Below are 21,718 nucleotides of genomic sequence, written 5' to 3' on the forward strand. Positions count from 1 at the left end.
ATGATGAGATACAATGAAATGTTTAAATGCTGAGCACTTTATGTCCCTTCCAGCCTGTTGTGTTACACTAAATAACACATTTTTGCTCCTTCTTAGACTCCCTGTCTGGTTCTTGACCTATTTATGCTGTTTAATATGACAAGTAGCCTACTTGAAATGATATGTGCTTCTTACATTCACCTTTTCATGTTTATTCAAATACTTTTCATTCAAATCATATGGTTTGGTTCCAATATCTCAAAACCAAATGGTAGGTCCAAGTAGTCACAAAATCAAATGGGTGTTGGTTAAATGTGGGTTTTAATGAATGGAGCGAATTTGGAGCGGCAGTTTTTTCCTGTGAGCAGGGAGCGGTCAGAGCAGTTGGAAAGGATGTGGCGCGTCGGAGCAGAGCGCGACCACCGCTCCATGAGCAATGAACAGGATTTCCAACCACTCAACTCCGCTCACATACTCTGATGTGGACACACACACAAAGAGACACACTGTAACACACACATTGTTTTTGTTGTTGTATTGTTTGTATATATTGCAGGTGTATTTTACATTTGTGAGACTGTCCTTGTCTATTAGTGTATCAGTGTTTTGTTACTTGTCATGTTTTGTGTTTTTTGTTGACCCCAGGAATAGTTAATGCTTCTGCAAAAGCTAATGGGATCCAAATAAACAAATAAATAAACGAATAAACACACCCACACGACTCAGGAGAGAAGAATGCCCCCTACAGGCCACAGGGAATAGTTGTTTTAGCATGTGGTGGCATTCCCCTTTGAGCGATTAGGGACCTGCTTGAAGCCGGACATTAGCACGTTGGATAAGTACAAACCAGGTTTCTGTACATTGCAGTTAACCAAGTTCCAGTCATGTCAGATCAGTGATTACATTATAGAGGGAGGAAGGAAGGAAGGATGGGCCTATATTGAATTATGCATGAATGTATTAGCAGTTGTACACTCCAGTACGAAAAAAATGAATGTATGCACTCACCACTGGATAAGACCGTCAGCTAAATTACTAAAATGTCAAATGTAATAAACACGGCCACTAGGGAGGGCTAGTGACTATGTAATTGAGAAACACTGTTGTTCATCTCGCATACATACCTGGCCCTGAGCGGTGAGTGTGTGTGCGCGTGCATGCATGGGAGTGTGTACTACATGGTATTGTTGCTCTGCCCTCTGGAGATTTGCAAAGACCGTCGTATACCTGTGTTTACCTTAGATCAGGGTTTCCCAACCTCCCCCCCAACTAATCATCAAGCTTTGATCATTTGAATCAGCTGTGTAGTGTTTGCGCAAAAACCAAAACGTGCACCTCTTGGGGTCCCGAGGACCGATTTTGGGAAACGCTGCCTTAGATCATTGCTGACAATGGTCGCCAGCGGTTACCTCTACTTCAGGACAGGTGGCCAATAAGAATTCACTGTGGGAGGGGCCCTTAGGGGAAAGAGGAAGCAGAGCAGTTGTTTGCGGAGAAGGATGAAGTCACCCTCTGGATACTGATCTGAGGTCAGCTTTGTATTTCCCCCCTAGTGGTTACTGTGAGGGTTTGAGGACGTTAAGCTGAACCTATATCTGTGCCAAAAGGCATTCTCTAACCGGAGTTTGTTTTATGTCACAGGAGGGGTAAAAAGACAGTTTCCTGTTCTCAGCTTTGTCCGTATTGTACCAGCCAGCTACTACACACAGACACAGCACAGCCGTAACATACAACAGAAGGTAAGCGCACTGCTCCTATCGTAGAGCAGAAAAGATAATAGACGATTTTACAAAGAGAATGCTATTATGTTAATAATATGTTAATAATAGGAGGTGGGTCTGTGTAGTACAGGGGTGTCAAACTCATTCCACGGACTGCCGAGTGTCAGCGGGTTTTTGTTTTTTTCCTTCCAATTAAGACGTAGACAACCAGGTGAGGGGAGTTCCTTACTAATTAGTGACCTTAATCAATCAAGTACAAGGGCGGAGCGGAACCCGCAGACATTCGGCGCTCGGTGGGTCTGCCCTCGGTGTAATGAGTTTGACACATGTGGTGTAGTAGATTGAGGCTGAAGTGAAAGTGAAAGTGTTTAGTGCTCTACAGTTGAGCATTGCAGAAACCCCAAAACTTCGGTTGTGCGTTTGGCATGGTCCATGTGTTATTGAGAATACATACCTGCACCTGTGACTTTGTAGTATAAACATATATATTGAACAAAAATATAAATGCAACATGCAACAATTTCATTGATTTTACTGAGTTACAGTAATGAGGAAATCAGTCAATTGACATAAATTCATTATGCCCTAATATATGGATTTCACATGACTGGGAATACAGCTATGTGTAACAGTATAGCTTCCGTCCCTCTCCTCGCCCCGAACCAGAGACCCTCTGCACACATCAACAACTGACACCCACAAAGCATTGTTACCGATCGCGCCACAAAAGCCACGGCCCTTGCAGAGCAAAGGGAACAACTTCTTCACCGTGCTTCTACACATGCATTGCTTGCTGTTTGGGGTTTTAGGCTGGGTTTCTGTACAGCACTTTGAGATATCAGCTGATGTAAGAAGGGCTATATAAATAAATTTGATTTGATTTGATTCAAGGTCTCAGAGCGAGTGACGTCACCGATTGAGACGCTATTAGCGTACACCACCGCTAACTGGCTAGCCATTTCACATCGGTTACATATGCATATGTTGGTCACATATACCTTAACAAAAAATGGGCCTCACAAGGGGCCTCAGGATCTTGTCACTGTATTTATTCAAATTGCCATAGATAAAATGCAACTGTGTTCGTTGTCTGTAACTTATGCCTGCCTATATCATAATCCCAATGCCACCATGGGGCACTCTGTTCACAACATTGACATCAACAAACCGCTTTCCCACACGATGCCATGCACAAGGTCTGCGGTATTGAGGCCGGTTGGACGTACTGCCAAATTCTCTAAAATGACTTGGAGGTGGCTAATGGTAGAGAAATTAAAATTAAATTCTCTGGCAACAGCTCTGGTGGACATTCCTGCAGTCAGCATGCCAATTGCACTCTCCCTAAACTTGAGACATCTGTGGCATTGTGTTGTGTGACAAAACTGCACATTTTAAAGTGGCCTTTTATTGTCCCCAGCACAAGGTGCACCTGTGTAATGATCATGCTGTTTAATTAGCTTCTTGATATGCCACACCTGCCAGGTGTATGGATTATCTTGGCAAAGGAGAAATGCTCACTAACAGGGATGTAAACAAATTTGTGCACAACATTTAAGAGAAATAAGCTTTTTGTGCATATGGAACATTTCTGGGATCATTTATTTTCAGCTCATGAAACATGGAATCAACACTTTACACGTTGCGTTTAAATTTTTGTTCAGTGTATATGCGAGCAAACACACACACACACTCACACAGGGCCAGACATTCACACACACGTACACACAAGTCATACACAGAAAGGGGGGTGCGATTTTAAGCTCACCAAAACACACAGCTGTGTTATTCAGAATCGCCTCATAATTCCTCCATGTTAGATTGGCCAGGCCCAGTCACCCCGGGCAACAGGGGAAGCTTATCAGCTCCTCACCCTATTCCCCTACCAGCCTGGCCTAATTCACAATGCTCTTTGTGTACACACACACACACACACACACACACACACACACACACACACACACACACACACACACACACAGGACAGCGAGTGTGTTATGGAGCTTATCACTGTCCCTAAGGGTCTGGCAGCAACTTCACAGGATCAGATCACATGACTGAAGCCACAGACACCAACACACGTGATGGATGAACCTCTAGATGGACTGTGTCATGTCCCAAATATTCTTAAGAATCTCCTCTCGTCACCATTGTCCAGGGAAACAAGGAGTCATTTAACAATATTGGGAAATAGACAAGACACAGAGAACTTGGGGAAGCGTTAACGATAACCCAACATTCAAAACAACCACAATACAAGATGGCAGCCTGGCAGACAGTGGAACATTTCTCTCCGTGGTGACAGCTGTTCCAGCGTTGTGTTTGGCACCCTCCCGCTCTCTCAGGAGGAAGTGGAGCCCACAGAATGGGTTGTGCTTCCTGTGCGATAACAGCCTCAGTCGCATCTTGCTCTCTCAGCCGTCACATGCACGCGCGCACACACACACTATGGAAGAAACAACACATATAGCAACATATCTACTGAACAGGCAAAACAGAAAATAATGGCATTCAAAATGCATCGGCATGAATACAGCATGCATGATGTCTGACCTGTGAGCAGCTCTCAGGCTGTCTCATGGGAAGTCTCTCTCTCTCTAAGGGGTTAAGGATAGAGTGGGAGGAGCTCAGGTAAACACAGGCGTGTAGCACAACAACTGTCGTCATGGTGCATGTTACCTGTACGTGGTTGTTTACCTACTGTGTGTGTGTGAGAGAGAGAGGTTATGGTAGGCCAGAAACAGCAAAACAGGATTTTCTGGTGCTAACAACAGTCAGTAACTGCCTGAAGAGAGGAGGACAGGTGAGTAAAAGAGTGGAGAGAAAATGTGAGTGACTGAGTGAACAAATAGAGAGGTGGAGGTGGAAAGTAAAGGAGCGTGTGTATGTTATCCTATCTAACGTTTAATTTTTTTTATTTAACCTTTATTTAACCAGGTAGGCCAGTTGAGAACAAGTTCTCATTTACAACTGCGACCTGGACAAGATAAAGCAAAGCAGTGCGACACAAACAACAACACAGTGTTACACATGGAATAAACAAACGTACAGTCAACAACACAATAGAAAAGTCTATATACAGTGTGTCTATATACAGTCTATATAACGTGACAACAAGGACAAGGCCTTAAACACAGAGAGGACAGGGCTGGGCTGGGTTGCTGTTGGGGGTTGATTGTTTCAGTCACGTGATGATGGTGTTGGGTCAATCCACGTAAAGAGTGCGTTTTGTGTCCCTTTGATATTTTAGAAGTTGTGCACCAATATTGCATTTTAAAAGCTTATTCAATGAAGTGGCCATTTAAATAAACCACATGGAAAATTCAATACATCTGTTTTTTTATATGAATAAAGACTTGCTAAAGCGTCCCTCTGTGACTTCTAGGAAGATTTAAATCCATTTAAACCCCAAAATGTGTCCTCGTTTTCACCACCATTGTAAAGCCCTAGTTATTTTTTTGCTTTGACAAAGTGTCAAGAAATGTTTTTATTTCATGTGATTAGTGTGATCTATTTACGTCTGTTCCTCATTTTAAGGTCAACCCTGTTATGGTGACTCTTTAAAAAAAAAAATCTAAAGAAACATTGAACATCTAATTGTCAAATCCATAGTGGTAAAGCAGGTTTTGTGGTGGAAAAGTGAGCAGGTCGATCACACTGTAACAAGCCAACCGTGTTGTTTTTTTGTGTTTTAAAAATAAATACATTTAAGCTTGCATTCAATTGCCCCACCCTGTTGCACACAACAAGCTTCCATTTCCTCTGTCACAGGGGGATTTATGGCTGATTTAAAGAGCCACTGAACACGCCAATTGACACGTGTGTTTCTCTGTTGATCATTAGAAAAACAAGATTTCAGTCTTGGAAGTGTGTTTCTTGACCGATTCCGCGTGTGGTAAATGATGTTTGTCCCACATGAGACACTAGACATGGAAGCCTATTTCACATCCTCAAAACTCCCAGAATGAATCTAAAATAACTCAAGACATCTGTAATTTTAATGTTTTAGTTGCTCAATTTTACTAAGAGGTTCGGTGTAGTATTTAACAAGTAAAAAAAATGCGCGACGTCTTATGTAAACAAAGTCAGAGCTGTTGGGGAGGTCTGTCTCAATAGCTATGTTTCCACAACCTTGCCCAGTGATCTTTTTTTTTGTTGTCGACATTTAAAAAGTTTGCATAGAAAATAAATGCAACAATTGTCTGCTATGGTGAGTTTCCATTGATCTATCTTGTGTCTATGAAAACAGCTGGACATAATGATGTCACGCCTTAAAAAATATATATTTTTTTGCCAAAATCTACAGTGTAGAATAAATGTAGTGTAGTGGTTGAAGTGTTTCCATTACCCATTTAGGCAAATTGTGCATTAATAAATTGGCGACGGCATACAATTATGCTCTCCCACCTATCCGTTTTTTGTCTCATGTAGCCCGCGAAAGCCAGCATGGATAAAATGCAATAATTGACCAATATTTTCCATATTCTAATAATTATCATGTGCCAACATATCACCACGATCCATGCCTTGGTGAAACTTGCATTCCTGTAGATCTGAAATAATTGGATGGTGAAACTTGCCAGTCAACCAGATAAGCAAGCCCAAGCATTTCAGGCATTCTTGCACGTCAGGACAATCCCTGTCCTGCAAAGAAACATAATTGTTTTATTTTGCAAGCAGTAGGCATTTAGCATTAAATGTGGAGTAGAGCTTATAGTTACGTGATTAGCCTACATCACGTGCCCGGCATATTTTTAAAAGTATTCGGCAATCATCATTTATTTGAAAAACACCGTTTCCACCATCATTTGTTGCAATAAACAAAGTTAGACAAAATAAAAATCAACCCCTGTTGAACAGATACAAATTTTGTAGATCTTTAAGAAATATCACCTACATCTAATATTTTTTTGTTGCAACATTGCTTTTGTCGAATAAACCTGGGTTAATTAATGGCAACCTGCTTTCTGCCACTGCTATTGGATATAGAGCAATCACCGCAGCTGTTCACCCCATTTTAGTGGTCAAATCAAAAAGCAACCTTCATTTACCTGTTGAGACGCACGGATGTTCCATACTACAATTTAGACGAGAATAACTTTATGACTTAAATTATCCAATTTACACTATGTAGACAATTTTGACACTAGAATTCCTGTTTATGTTACGGTATACCCTGTTACTTTATTTGACACTTACTATAGTATTTTATTTAACCTCTTAAGATGGGAATTCTTATTTCTTTTTGAAGTTGAACATGTGCTCTTTATGACAGCCAGAATGTTAAAATTAGGTCAAATAAAAGTTTTTTTTTCTTCACCAAATTACACTACCCAAAGGTACTCAATTGGTGGAACTACAGTACCCTGTTATAATGATGTAGGAGTGATGGACGAAGATGTAGGTTTGTCAGATGTAGGTTTTTCAGTCTTGTTTGTTATCGATGCCTGTTAGTAACGCAACAAATCCCTTATGAGTTTTTGTTTAGAAAATGTACATTACAGTCTGTGTCGGGGTGTGAAGAAATCCTAATAAGATTAAACAGCCGTCAAAAACACAGGCAATCATTACCTAGCACCTTTTGTGATTCCTTCTCTCTGTAGTAATGTAACCCTGTGTCTGTCTGTTCGCTCTGTGCTTATCTCTCATATGAACTATTCCAAACACATTCCAGGCGTGCCTGCCCTGACCAGAGGGAAAGCACCATATCTCAATGAGGAGTTTCCCCTCCCTTCAAACGGACACATACACACACACACACACACACACACACACACACACACACACACACACACACACACACACACACACACACACACACACACACACACACGTCAGGGTGACCTGGCACAGTGTATGGATGATACACACCCTAATGCAGAAGTCCATTGTCCGACCTGAGCATTAGGTGCTCTGAGCAGGCGCAGTTTCTCTTTTTTGCCTCCTCCCACCCCTCCCCCCATACACACACACACAAACACACTCATGACGCAGTCCGGAAGCTTCTTTCCTGTTGCTGGTTTGGTCTCTTTAGAAGGGGAGATAAGAAAGCTGTGCGTGTGAGAGCTGAGAGAAAGAGAGCAGAAGGTCTGTGTGGCATAATAGTGTGATAAGAGGGATAGGAATATAAACAGTTGCTTGTTATAAGAGGCCTTGCCTCAGTTTGACAGAGGACAGTGTTTTTGCCCCTCACTAACAGACTGAACCCACAGACTGTTGTTCTGCCAGCGGAGTTTATAGAGCCCTGATCATGTGATTCTGTTCACTGTCTGCACTTTGATCAGAAAGAGTGTAGCTTATGTAGTCTACAAGTAGAGTTATCATGCACTGAAGAGACTTCTCTAATGTAATCTCTTTCTCTTCTCCCTCCCGCTACCATCTCCCACCACCAGTCTCTCTCTGTTCCCTTTTCTCAGGTTGAGACCACAGGACCGTTGGCGGCCTCCACTTCTTCATCGAGGGTAGAAACTTAGAAAGACAGAAGGAAACAAGTAACTGTTTCTCCCTGCAATTTCTCTGTCTCTGCTCCTGTTCAGCATCTCATCTATGGAACATCTACTGAGGACTCCTGCAGGATTTTACCTCAACAATTTAACCAACTAGCCAAGCCAACACTCACTCTTCTGAGAGGTCAAGCCACTGCGCTGGAGTGAGGAACGAGTTACTAGACAGCTATTTAACTGAAGTTACTTTCATTTAGACAGTTTAGTCACTGTGCTGTTCAGGCATGCAGTTAAGAGTGACTCATCCTCAGGAGGACCTGTGAGAAACGGACAGGGGGAACCTTTTGATACAACTCTCTCTGCTCTGGAACTTCTGGAACACAGAACCTGTGATTTGACACCTGTAACTTCGATTCGGTGCTCTGGAACTTAGAACGTGTTGTGTGAAACTGTTGGACATCTGATGTGGAATGCTGGGATGATGACATCGTAGACCTGTTATTGGAGTATTCTGGAATGTCTTCCATGCTGCAGCAGACGGAACTCATCTTTGAGTTTGCCAGCGACCACGTGAACAATGGACTACAGGTGGGAACGACCGTGTGTGTGTGTGTGTGTGTGTGTGTGTGTATTTGCACACCAACAGATAAAACATCAAAGCCTCTTTTAAAATCACACATCAGTGTAGAACCACTTGGGAAATGAAATATCAAAGTGCAGACAAGCTCTATTGAATCCAGAGATAGAATCTACATGTACAGTAGCCAAGGATAACATGATGATGACGTCAGCCATAGTTATTGAAAGATCATCACCAATTTACATTGGGAACATACTGACATATTTCTAATAGGAACAGTGAAAGTAGTCCACTCATTCACACAACTCTTAAGTTAAAACCCTAAAGTCTAGCCTCACTGTATGTCAGTGTACAACCTCTGCCAAGACTTCGGAACCTCATGGCACAGATGTTAGTACCCTTCCAATTTAACTGCAGAGTTGCTGGTTCAAGCCTTACTTTGGCTGTTGTCTTACAATATCATACACTAGATATTGGAAATGATTAAATAAAGCATTGGCTCGAATGTAAAATAACTGAATTGAAGTGAGTGACAGATCATTTGTCCCTGTGTGTTGCAGCTGGATGAGCACTTGGCCTATCCTGCAGTGATAGTGGAGCAGATCCCACAATCCCACCTGCTCTCCTACACAGGCCTGGCCTGTGAGCAGACACACACAGAAGACCACCTGCTAACAACAGGTAACAACAAACACGCACGGTCTAATGAAGGCAATCTGGGGTTGAGCAGCTTGGCCTTCTTGGCATAGTCAACAGCACCTGTAGACAGAAACAGACACTTTGACGTAGTTTTGTAGTAGATTAGGAGGGTTACGTTTGGGTAAGATGTTAGGATAAGGGGTCTGACTAACAGGTAGGGTTTTTCTGTATAGCCGGGTGGTGTAGGCTCCGAGGCTTCATTCAGCTCCTGAGAGAAAATGTCAGTGTAAAACAGGAGGGTGATATGCACATCCTAAACTGTGCTGGGCAAAACAATTCATGATACAGACTTTGTGCAGTCAGTCAATACATTCAGGTGGTTAGCTGATTAGCTTGCTATGGTAGAAAGGTTAGCTAGCACACTAGCTACTTCGACTAAGATGCTATCTGCTGTGTTTATAGCACATATCCTTACTGGAGTATAACAACTGAGCAGTTTCAGTCTAAAATACTGTAGTTTAGTACTGTGGCTAACTTAGCTTCTATATAATGAGGCATTTAGAAAGAATACCCTAGCTGGGTCATTCCTATAATGCGGTGTCTTTTCTGTCTGCAGGAAATACCACTTCTGTGTCCCTGATATCACTTTCCACCCTGTTAGTTTGTTGCAATTCTCCGTTTAAGAAAACAACCCCTTGCTACAATACCCCACACTTTCTCAATGTGGTGTCATCTGTACTTAACTTTACTATTTATATTTTTGACAACTTTTACTTTTTACTCCACTACATTCCTAAAGAAAATATGTACTTTTTACCCCCATACATTTTCCCTGACACCAAAAAGCACTCGTTACAGTTAGAATGCTCAGGCAGGACAGAATTATTGTCCAATTCATTCACCTATCAATATAACACATAGTCATTCCAACTACCTCTGATCCGGCGGACTCACTAAACACAAAACTACGTTTCTAAATGATGCCTGAGTGTTGGCGTGTGCCTGTCTGGTTTGCTTAATAAAATAAGGAATTTGATGTATAGCATTTACTTTTACTTTTACTCAAGTATGACAATTAAGTACTTTTTCTACCACTCTACTTAAGTACATTTTTAAAACCAGATACTTTTACTCAGTAGTATTTTACTAGGTAACTTTTACTTTTAGTTGCACCATTTTCTATGTAGCTGTCTTTACTTTTACTCAAGTATAACAATTGAGTACTTTTTCCACCACTGTCCATCTTTCCATGTTTCATGTTGTTAGTCTTTATGTCCTATTTCATGTCCACCCTGTTAGGCTAAATTATAGAGAAAATTAAGCACTTTTCAAAATGTTAAAATATGTTTGATAGAGAAGTTCAAATCCTGTTCAAGTGTTCACCATTATGCTAGCTCAATCTTGCTCACTCACAGAGCTATGGCTAATTTAGGCTCCAAATTTCCACCCTGTTAGGTTCCACCCTGTTATGATTATACACCTAACAGTTTGGAAAATGCACACAAAGTGCCTGAAAGTCAAATGTCCTTTTTCTGATAGAATACATTTTTTTCTTTTATATTTCAACTTTTCCCCCCAAAAGTTATGAGGTCCAAAATGCACGTCAAGGTATGAATGACCAAGATATCTCTACTCATTTTGGTGAGGGGGCTGTAAACAAAGATCATAAAGCTGGCTGAGCACATGTGTACTGTGGCCTTCACACTTGAACCAATCAGAGAAGTTGGCAAATCCAGGAAGTGAAACAAAATACACGTCTTGTGGCTACTGCAGCTTTGACAAAGTTGCTTATCATGTTGCTAGCTCTCTTGAGTAAACAGTTTGTGAAACTAATGATTTAGTAGTGAGGCTCTTAATGCAAGTAAATGTGTAGCCAATAGGTTTTGTAGCTTCACTTGTCTACTTTCTAGCATGTTAGCTAACTTTAGTTAGCTAATTTAGCAGCTAGCAAGTTCCTTTTTTCTTTTCTACTTTTAGCTCTCTGTCAATCGTTCAGCCATGGCCTGTTACAACATTATTATGACCATCTCTGTTTAAGCTTGATTTTGCTAGCTAGCGAATATACAGTTAGACTTTTGTTGTGATCGAAAGCAGTGGAGGCTGCTAAGGGGAGGAAGGCTCATAATAATGGCTCGAACTGCGCAAATGGAATGGCATCAAACACATGGAAACCATCCATGTGTTTGGTGTATTTGATACCATTCCGCTCCAGCTATTACCACGAGCCCGTCCTCCTCAATTAAGGTGCCACCAACCTCCTGTTATAGAAAGGCTCCTATGCTAGCTAACAGTGTAGTAGCTAGATAGCCCTCTTGTTTACTCCCACTGTCCCATCACTAGGGATAAGCCTACAGACAGAGCCATGATGTCATGCTGACACATTACCCCGCCTCTCTCTCTACATATCTTCCCTTTATCCCAACCTCTCTCCTATCTCCTCTCTCCCGCTCCCTCTCCAGTGGAGGACAGTGAGAGTGGCGATGAGGAAACCATGGAAACACTGGTGGCAGCTGAGACTCTCCTCAACATGGACTCCCCTGACTCCCTCTCTCTGGACCAACAGCACTACAGTGAGACACACACACACACACAGCTAGTTTAAGTTAGTAGCTCAGTGAGTAACTTGTCTTGACTCTAACTCAGTCTTTGCATAAACAAATCTAACTGGGTTTTGAGCTTGTTCTTTACCATCACAATGGCCACGTTCAGTTGCCAAACATTGTTGAACGTTGCAGATCAGAGCTGATATGATCCCTTGTTATACATGTCAGAGAGGCATGTTATTTTACATAGCCTATTTCTATCGGGAACGTTCCAAAACATTGCATCCTGCTGAACGCGCCCCAGGTTTCTTTGTATCACTCCCTAGTGCAAACAAGCATCTATATTTCTGCTCTGCTTGGAGCAGATGTATTCATCCTGTTCTCATATATAATCAAATTGTCTCCTTGTAGACTCATTTATTACACTGTAACCCCAAACAGTGTGTTTGTCTCCTCCCCTCTAGCCCAGCTGTACGTCCCCGCCCTGGGTGATGTCATCACGTCACCCGTTACCCACCAGTTGACGGTGTCAGCGGAAGGCCTTGTGGGAGCTCTGGGCCAGCCCCAGTGGGTCACGCTGCAGAGGGAGACTGTTGCTGAGCAACCAAAGAAGAAGAGAGGTTAGATTGTCATTATATGGCCATGCTTTCAAACTATAAATTGTAATCATAACCACAACAACCTTGGCTCGTATGCCTGCTCATCAGTTTTGACAATACAACTACTTTTTTCTTTCTCACCTGGCCATTTATGGACTACTGTCATTTTGACAATGTCAAACATGTCATTGTGACATAACAACTACTCTGTTATGCATTTTAGCTAAGAAATCCAAAAGGCCTGAATCTCCCACACCGGACATCACATTCAAGAGGGGCAAATACAGCAAAGGTACACACCAATGGCTGTATATGATCAATCACGTGACACCATTCATTTCTATGTGAAGACTCAATAGCGCATTTGAAGCCAAGGAAGTCGGTTAAGATGGCGTCTTATGGCTACATAACGGTTATTGCTATTTGGTATCCTTGGGACGTTCTTACCACATTGAAGTTGACATTTTAAAATGGTAAGGGTTATGGTTAGGTAGGGGTAGGGGTAGGGGTTAGGGTTTAGGATAGGGAGGTCCCAAGGACCCCGGATAGCACTAACTGATGCATAACATACGCTCTTATTGAGTATCTCAAGTTGAAGACTGACTGGGGTACTGCAGGCTTTCATTAGCAACTAAATTACCCTTATAACTTCTACTTTATGTGATTTTAAAATAATCTGGTCTTGTAGAAGCAATTATTGGTTCCAAGATTGTCTTAAAAATATATATATTTACACAAAGAATGACCATGAAGATAGCTATTTTCCCATTCACTATAATGAGGATCCTGTTTTCTGCAAAGAATGCATGCAGTACCATGGTCGGCCTTGAACTTTGGCTTCAATGAGAAGAGGCAGTCGTTTTTTAAATTTATCTAGGCAAGTCAGTTTTAAGAACAAATAATTCATATTTACAATGACGGCCTAGGAACAGTGTTCAGGGGCAGAACAACTGATTTTGAATTGTTTTTACCTTGTCAGCTCGGGGATTCGATCTAGCAACCTTTCGGTTACTGGCCCAACGCACTAACCACTAGGCTACCTGCCGTTCTCCTCTGGTACATACATACACACAAACAGACACACACTCCATCTCACCTCTCCCTTACCTGTTTCAGGTAACACTATGTTCTTGTGGCAGTTCCTGATTGAGCTTCTCCAGGACAGACAGGCCTGCCCACGTTACATCAAATGGACCAATCGGCATGCAGGGATCTTTAAGCTGGTCAACTCCAAGGCTGTGGCCAGACTCTGGGGCAAACACAAGAACAAACCAGACATGAACTATGAGACCATGGGCCGAGCACTCAGGTACGCTGTAGTTACATCGCTGTAGTTACATTAATTGCATTACAATAATAATAACTTCCAATCTGTGTCCCTGCAGGTGTGTGTGTATCAAAGCTGTCCTCTCTCTGTCCCTGACAGGTACTACTACCAGCGTGGGATTCTGAACAAGGTAGAGGGTCAGAGGCTGGTCTACCAGTTTGCCTCTCTGCCCAAAGACATGGTCTTCATCAGCGACGACGAAGACCAGGAGGACCAAGACCATCATGAGGAAGAAGAGGACGATGATGATGATGGCGTCCCAGATGACCCAGAGGACAGTCTGCCCTACAGCGACCAATCCCTGGACGATTTAGGGTCCTACGAGCATTCTTTCCTTCCCCCTCCCCAGGCTACCAGAGGCTGTCTGCCTAGGTCCAGACAGACCAGCATAGGTCCAGCAGCAGCCCAGCGGCGCCGACCCGGCCCAAAACCCAAGACCCAACCCCCAGCCCCGTCCTTAGCCCATCGCAGGACAGTCCTCCGGCCACCAGGGGGCAGTCTGATCCAGCAGCAGCATCTGCCTATAGTCTCAGCTGAGATGCTGCGGACTCTGCAGAACGTGCAGTCTCTGCAGCCTGGTCAGCATGGGTCAGTCTTCAGAACTGCTCAGCTGCTGGGGAGTCTGTGTGAGAGACAGGCTGCTAGTGCAGAACAGACCACCAGTCAGATAGTGACTCTGCAGTTACAGCCCTCCACTGATTGTGGAGTAGGATGCCCCGAGACAGCTAATCAGTATCAGCCACTTGCCCCATAGCCAAGACGACTGCAGAAGACAATGATTTTCAAAGGGAGACTTTAGAGAAAGATGTTGGACAGTTGTGATGTAAATTTGATTTATTTTACAGATGTGACAGACCTGGATGGTCTTTCTCTCACTCTTACATTCCCTTATGCACCAGAGCAATTCTTACAGAGTTAACCAAACTGTCTTCCATGTTGGCACCAAACACTCCATGTCGATAACATTCCTAATCGGCATTCTAACAAGAATGTAATTGTCTTAGAACTCTTGATACCAACATGGCAGACATTCTAATTGCCGACCAAAGACATACACTGGATTCTACAGCCTCGCTGCAGAGAATCTGCACTGCTCTATCTCTGTTTGCAATTCAGCTCCACTGAATGCATGGGCGCTCGTGCGCTGTTCTTGTTCTCTCAATGTTCTTTTCTCCGCCATGACCAGTGCTTTGCACTATTAACATGTACAATGTCTTTGTCACCACTCTCTCACCTACCAAAGTGCCTCAAATATTCAAACAATAATTTTCCAGCTTTCACCAAAGGCAGTCTTAATCTGTAGCACGCTAGCTTCCACATATTGCTCCTTAACATTCTTATTTATGTGTGTGTCAGTTGTTGATCTTCCACGTAAACACACTCTCATACTGTCACCCACACCAGTAGAAGACCCACCATCAGTGCTTGAGGTAAACGTGTCCTAGTCGATGTGTTCAGGGAATATATTCCATAGAGATGGCACATCGCACGGATTGTGGTTCTAGTGTTTGTCGGCAGATCATTCAACGTGCTGTGTTGTAGGGACCACCCGCTGTAGACATCTGACTGCCTACATTTTCCACAGGATTCTACATGTGAAATCGGAAATTACGTTCAGAGATGCTAAGTACTCTCGGCCAGCAAACACTACTGGTGTGTCTGAGCCCTTAACTTTACAGGCTTTTGGTTATTCTTGACGCACGGATCCCTTTAGCGGGATCATTTTCGTAAACAACCGCTGAATTGCAGAGCGCCAAATTCAAAAAATATTTATAATCATGAAATCACAAGTGAAATATACCAAAACACAGCTTAGCTTGTTGTTAATCCACCTATCGTGTCAGATTTTGAAAATATGCTTTACAGCGAAAGCAATCCAAGCGTTTGTGAGTTTATCAATCACTAGACAAAACAGTAAGAACAGCTAGCCGCAAATTAGCTTGGTCAGAAAAGCAATAAAATTAATCGCTTACCTTTGATGATCTTCGGATGTTTGCACTCACGAGACTCCCAGTTCACAATAACCAAAAACCTCCATTTGGTTTGCGCATTATGTTCAGAAAACCACAGGCTCGTGCCGGTCCTGAAGGGCAGACAAAAATTCCAAAAAGTATCCGTAATGTTCGTAGAAACATGTCAAACGTTTTTTATAATCAATCCTCAGGTTGTTTTTAACATACATAATCGATAAGATTTCAACCGGACGGTAAACTATTCAATACTACAGAGAAAGAAAATGTCGAGCTACAACTCTCCAGCGCATGAACTAATCAAAGGACACCTGACGCGTTTTGATAAATCTCGCTAATTTTTTCAAAATAAAAGCTTGAAACTATGTCTAAAGCCTAGTCACAGCCTGAGGAAGCCATTGGAAAAGGAATCTGGTTGATACCCCTTTAAATGGAGGATGGGCAGGCAATGAAACAGGGATTTTTCCAAATAAAAAGCACTTCCGGGTTGGATTTCCTCAGGTTTTTGCCTGGAAAATCAGTTCTGTTATACTCACAGACCATATTGACAGTTTTGGAAATTTTAGAGTGTTTTCTATCCTAATCTGTCAATTATATGCATATTCTAGCATCTGGGCCTGAGAAATAGTCTGTTTACCTTGGGAACGTTATTTTTCCAAACATAAAAATAGTGCCCTCTAGCTGAAAGAGGTAGAGAATACAAATAAATACAAATCAAAAGGGATTGTCTGTTTAATTTTTGCAGCGGTACTGTTGGCTTTACAGCTTCTTAATCTCGATGTTGACGGGGTGGCTGATGACTATCAATGATGATAACTGAATGATAGAACTTCTCTCACGCTTTTAAGAGAGAGTAAACGTACTTCTGCCAGAGTTGGTAGTTGCCCAATGACCCTGATCTAAGGTTTTCCCTGGTCATCATTTGGGGACAGTAAGCTGATCCTAGATCTGCCCCTATGGGCAACTCCTAACCAGAGCCCTTCTGCCAGCAATCCTGTTAGCATTCCTGATATGCTGTAATAGTTATACATGTGCTTTCCTGGACCATATATGCCTTGATATATAAATATATGTGTTTGTGAACATGTGACTTAACACTTTTTCTGTCAGCTGTTTCTCTGTGTTTATTCGCTGCACAAACACAGTATATACCATCCCAATTCCCAAATGTACTCATCTATGCAAAGAAGTATGATGATGTTGCTCCTCAGGCCTAGACTCTGATCTATGGTTAGTTTTGCTGATCCTACAAGAATGGCTTATATATATCCTAATAAAAAGCACATTTTCCCATGCAATCTTTTCCTTTGATAATATTGCCTTATGCTTCTTTGCTGGAAGTCTCTGATATATTTGTTACTGCTATTGTGTGAGGAACTAATTGTGAAAATACTGTACCAGGCTTTTATACTATATGCAATGTATTGATGTTCATGCAGATGTTTTCATGCAATTTATACAGAAGGAGTAGATAAAATAGGAATTACTAAACTTGTTTTTAAGAAATAAAAGTTTTAATTTTGAATGAATCCTGACTTTTTTTTTTCTTTTTTACAAACCGTGTGAAAATGTTTCTTGCCCGCACCTACTCTTCCACGCGGTTAGGGTTCGGTAGTGAGAAGTGCCTACCTAGCCTATTCAGCTGACGGTTGACAGGGCCCGGTACGGTGCGTACACACGCCTCTACTGTTTTCTGATTCCTATCTAGAACTTTCCAGCTAGCTAGCCACGGCTATCTCCCCCTGACAACACTTCTAGCTCCATGGCAACCGAACGGCAAGTATATTACATTTTCGAGGATTTTATTTGAAATGTGTCCTTGTTCAAGAGGCTAACGTTAGTTCTGTTTTGCAGTTTTAGCAGTTTCCCCGATAGCGTCATAGACGAGGACCCACAGAAAGCTCTTGAGGTAAAAAACGGTTAGCTGGATAGCCAATGTTAGCTAACTGGCTAACTTTCTAGCCAACTATCTGTCAAACTAGAATGAGCTAGTTTAACTGAAAGTAAAATGCATTATTCTTGATAACTAAATAGTCTGGGGATTTTAAATGTTTTTTGAGGTACCGCTAGCTACCTCAACCCCATATTGTTAATTATCCTCTTTCTCTTTTGCACGCCAGTATCTCGACTTGCACATCATCATCTGCACATCTATCACTCCAGTGTTGACGCTCAATTGTAATTATTTCGCCGCTATGGCGTATTTATTGCCTTACCCCCCTACTCTTCTACATTTGCACACACTACATATATTTTTCTATTGTGTTACTGACTGTACGTTTGTTTATATGTAACTCTGTGTTGTTTTTTGTCGCACTGCTTTGCTTTATCTTGGCCAGGTCGCAGTTGTAAATGAGAACTTGTTCTCAACTGGCCTAACGTTACCTGGTTAAATAAAGGTGAAATTAAAAAAAGTTAACTATTATAGCTAGCTAACGTATTAGTGACTCTAGCTAATGTTGTGCTAACGTTACATTTAGATACTAAGTTTAGCCACACTACCAAATTTTTGTCTGAAAATAGTTGTTGCTCAACTCCAGTAGTGATATGTAACTTTTTACAGCAGTTAACTAACAGCTTGGACAAGAAACCAATAAATCTAACCAGCATAGCTAGCTAACTGGCTAACCACCTGTTATCACACTTTTATTATAGCTAGCTAGCTATTGTAAGTGTAGATTTTGTACAGAAAGCCAGGTTAAGTTGTTGGGAACATGAAAATGTATCCAAACAGTCAACCTTCGCTAGTGCTCATAAACATATGTATCTTGGGAATTTAATTCAATTGACCCCAAACTTGCCTATTTGATGACACTGAAATTTTCTCACAGGAATTGAATGAAGCCTTGGAAGGACACTCTGACAATGCAGAATGGTTCTGCCAACGAGCCTACACCCACCTTCAACTGAAACTACACCTGTAAGTCTCTTATCCTAACCCCCAACATCTTACCCAAACTTAACCCTAAAGTACTGCTATCAGTCAGACCCTAACCCCAATCCTCCTTGCATCTTCTTAAAGTATTGTTGATTACGGGCTTGTAAATAAGAATTTCACTGTTGTATTCGGCGCATGTGACAAATAAAATTTGATTTGGTCGACAAACTACTGCTCTAGCTTTTGATAAAATCCAACTTTTCTTTACTGATTGTCTTATGTTCTATATTTTTGTCTTTGCTTCAGAAACTTAAGCTATGTTTCTCGTGTGTGTGTCTGTCTGTCTGTCTCTACAGGTGCTGTCAACGATGCCAAGAAATCCCAGCAGCTCAACCCCAGCCTTCTTCTTGCCTTCATGAGAATGGGTAAGACTTACCTACTCTGTGTATGTGACCATGAAGTTGTTCCATTGCCTTCATGAGAACAGGGTATGTGTGCAGTTTGGCCCTAGCCCATGATAGCTGAGTTGACATGCATTTACTTTTGCAGCTTGTGTATTTTCTGGCAGGAATGTCTGTCTGACTTTATTTCTGTGACTGTGGGGGGGTTAAGTGCCTTGTACAACATCAGGAGATGGTACATGGGATCAGAGAGTAACCTCCCAGTGTCAATACCACATTCTGCTTACTTTTTTTATACATACATAGAGACACCACCAATTGTTGGTCATGGATATTTGGTTAAGTCATAGAGTAGGCATGATATTCCATCTGTTTAAATGTGCATGAACCCTGCCACTCCACATCCCCCTTAAATCATTATATCTGTCAAACTTAAATTGGTGTCAGTTTTTCCCTGAGTTTCTATCTGTTACTGATAACAAGCCTGCCCCTGTCTCCCTCCCTTCAGAATGGCAGAGTACCACCTGAACCACTTTGAGGTGTCACATGCTGCCTTCACTAAGGGACACCGTCTGGATGGTGAGGCCTGCTGAGGGGACAAGTGGAGGGCACAGTGGCCTGGTTCCATTTCAGCACCTACACCCTTCCACTAACACCTTCCCCTAAATCTCAAACCGACCCCTTACCCCTATCCTTAGACACGTCATGTACAGTACCAGTCAAATGTTTGGACACACCTATTCATTCAAGGGTTTTTCTTTATTTTTACTATTTTCTATATTGTATAATAATAGTGAAGACATCAAAACTATGAAATAACACACATGGAATTTTGTAGTAACCAAAAAAGTGTTCAACAAATCAACATTTATTTTATATTTGAGATTCTTCAATGTAGCCACCCTTTGTCTTGATGACAGCTTTTCACACTCTTGGCATTCTATCAACCAGCTTCATGAGGTGGTCACCTGGAATGCATTCCAATTAACAAGTGTGCCTTGTTAAAAGTTAATTTGCGGAATTTCATTCGTAATGCGTTTGAGCCAATCAGTTGTGTTGTGTCAAGGTAGGGGAGGTTACAGAAGATAGCCCTATTTTGTATAAGACCAAGTCCATATTATGGCAAGAACAGTTCAAATAAGCAAAGAGAAATGACAGTCCATCATTACTTTAAGACATGAAGGTCAGTCAATACGGAAAATTTCAAGAACTTTGAAAGTTTCTTAAAGTGCAGTTGCCTAAAAACATCAAGCGCGATAATGAAATTGGCTCTCATGAGGATCGCCACAGGAAAGGAAGACCCAGAGTTACCTCTGCAGAGGATAAGTTAATTAGAGTTACCAGTTTTTCCAGCCCAAATAAATGCTTCACTGAGTTCAAGTAACAGACACATCTCAACATCAACTGTTCAGAGGAGACTGCGCGAATCAGGCCTTCATGGTCAGATTGCTGCAAAGAAATTACTACTATAGGACACCAGTAAGAAGAGACTTGCTTGGTCCAAGAAACAAGCGCAATGGACATTAGACCGGTGGAAATCTGTCTAATGAAATGAGTCCAAATGTGAGATTTTTGGCGGTCCCAACCGCCGTGTCTTCGTGAGACGCAGAGTAGGTGAACGGATGATCTCTGCATGTGTGGTTCCCACTGTGAAGCATGGAGGAGGAGGTGTGGGGGTGCTTTGCTGGTGACACTGTGTGATTTATTTAGAATTCAAGGCATACTTAACCAGCATGGTTAACCCAGAATTCTGCAGTGATATTCCATCCCATCTGGTTTGCGCTTAGTGGGAGTATAATTTCGTTTTTTAACAGGACAATGAACCAAAACACATCTCCAGGCTGTGTAAGGGTTATTTAACCAAGAAGGAGAATGATGGAGTGCTGCATCAGATGACCTGGCCTCTGCAATCACCCGACCTCAACCCAGTTGAGATGGTTTGGGATAAGTTGGACTGCAGAGTGAAGGAAAAGCAGCCAACAAGTGCTCAACATATGTGGGAACTTCTTCAAGATTGTTGCAAAAGCATTCCTCATGAAGCTGGTTGAGAGAATGCCAAGAGTGCAAAGATGTCAAGACAAAGGGTGGCTACTTTGAAGATTCTCAAATATAAATATATTTTGTTTTTAACACTTTTTTGCTTAATACATGATTCCATATGTGTTATTTCATAGTTTTGTTGTCTTCACTACTATTCTACAATGTAGAAAATAGTTTAAAAAAAATCTAACTCTTGAATGAGTAGGTGTGTCCAAACTTTTGACTGGTACTGTAGATCTAAAACCGTAAGATAGTGTTGGTGTTAGAAATATAGTAACTTGGTATGTAACGATTCACCGATACGCATCGGCCCCCGGTTCTAATGTTTAAGATATGAGTGCATCGGTTTGAACCGATCCAAATTAAGTATGCATCGCTCAGAAAACGATTCAAATATTACACATTTCCGGTTCACAGTTGTTGTTTTTTCGGAAAATACATTTTACCAGTTGTGACCGAACGGATGCTTCTTCCTTCAGTTTAGTAGCCTATCCAACTTTTATACATGTAACTGCGTATGACTGTCAGATAACAACTTTGTGAAAAGTGCGGGAAACACAGTTGCTCTAGCCAATGGGATGTAGGCCTATCCCTGTTCTAA

The 21,718-nt window shown here is 41.9% G+C and overlaps 1 protein-coding gene and 1 pseudogene across 4 annotated transcripts; both read left to right on the forward strand.

The window, feature by feature from the left end:
- Positions 1 to 1,604: 1,604 nt before the first annotated feature.
- Positions 1,605 to 17,327, forward strand: LOC139550383 (ETS-related transcription factor Elf-1-like). Of its 4 annotated transcripts, none has more exons than XM_071361251.1 (8): positions 1,605 to 1,718; positions 8,090 to 8,728; positions 9,281 to 9,401; positions 11,819 to 11,929; positions 12,367 to 12,522; positions 12,725 to 12,793; positions 13,618 to 13,810; positions 13,928 to 17,327. In XM_071361251.1, exons 2-8 carry the CDS (start codon positions 8,657 to 8,659, stop codon positions 14,580 to 14,582), a joined length of 1,377 nt encoding a protein of 458 aa, XP_071217352.1. In that variant the 5' UTR covers positions 1,605 to 1,718; positions 8,090 to 8,656; the 3' UTR covers positions 14,583 to 17,327. The 4 variants fall into 4 exon arrangements, with proteins under 4 accessions (XP_071217352.1, XP_071217356.1, XP_071217354.1 ...); XM_071361253.1 differs by lacking the exon at positions 1,605 to 1,718 and adding an exon at positions 2,919 to 4,500; XM_071361254.1 differs by lacking the exon at positions 1,605 to 1,718 and adding an exon at positions 7,713 to 7,784.
- Positions 17,328 to 17,416: 89 nt separating this feature from the next.
- LOC139550440 (protein SGT1 homolog) overlaps positions 17,417 to 21,718 on the forward strand; it is a 50,270-nt pseudogene continuing 45,968 nt past the window's right edge.

This window comes from Salvelinus alpinus, chromosome 23 (assembly GCF_045679555.1).
Source record: "Salvelinus alpinus chromosome 23, SLU_Salpinus.1, whole genome shotgun sequence".
Classification (NCBI taxonomy): domain Eukaryota; kingdom Metazoa; phylum Chordata; class Actinopteri; order Salmoniformes; family Salmonidae; genus Salvelinus; species Salvelinus alpinus.

Excerpts from the sequence above, each read along its gene's own strand:
- LOC139550383 (XM_071361251.1), top strand. The coding sequence starts at position 8,657 with ATGTCTTCCATGCTGCAGCAGACGGAACTCATCTTTGAGTTTGCCAGC. Across the intron at positions 8,729-9,280 it reads ACGTGAACAATGGACTACAG|CTGGATGAGCACTTGGCCTA; the intron begins GTGGGAACGACC and ends TGTGTGTTGCAG. Across the intron at positions 9,402-11,818 it reads AGACCACCTGCTAACAACAG|TGGAGGACAGTGAGAGTGGC; the intron begins GTAACAACAAAC and ends CTCCCTCTCCAG.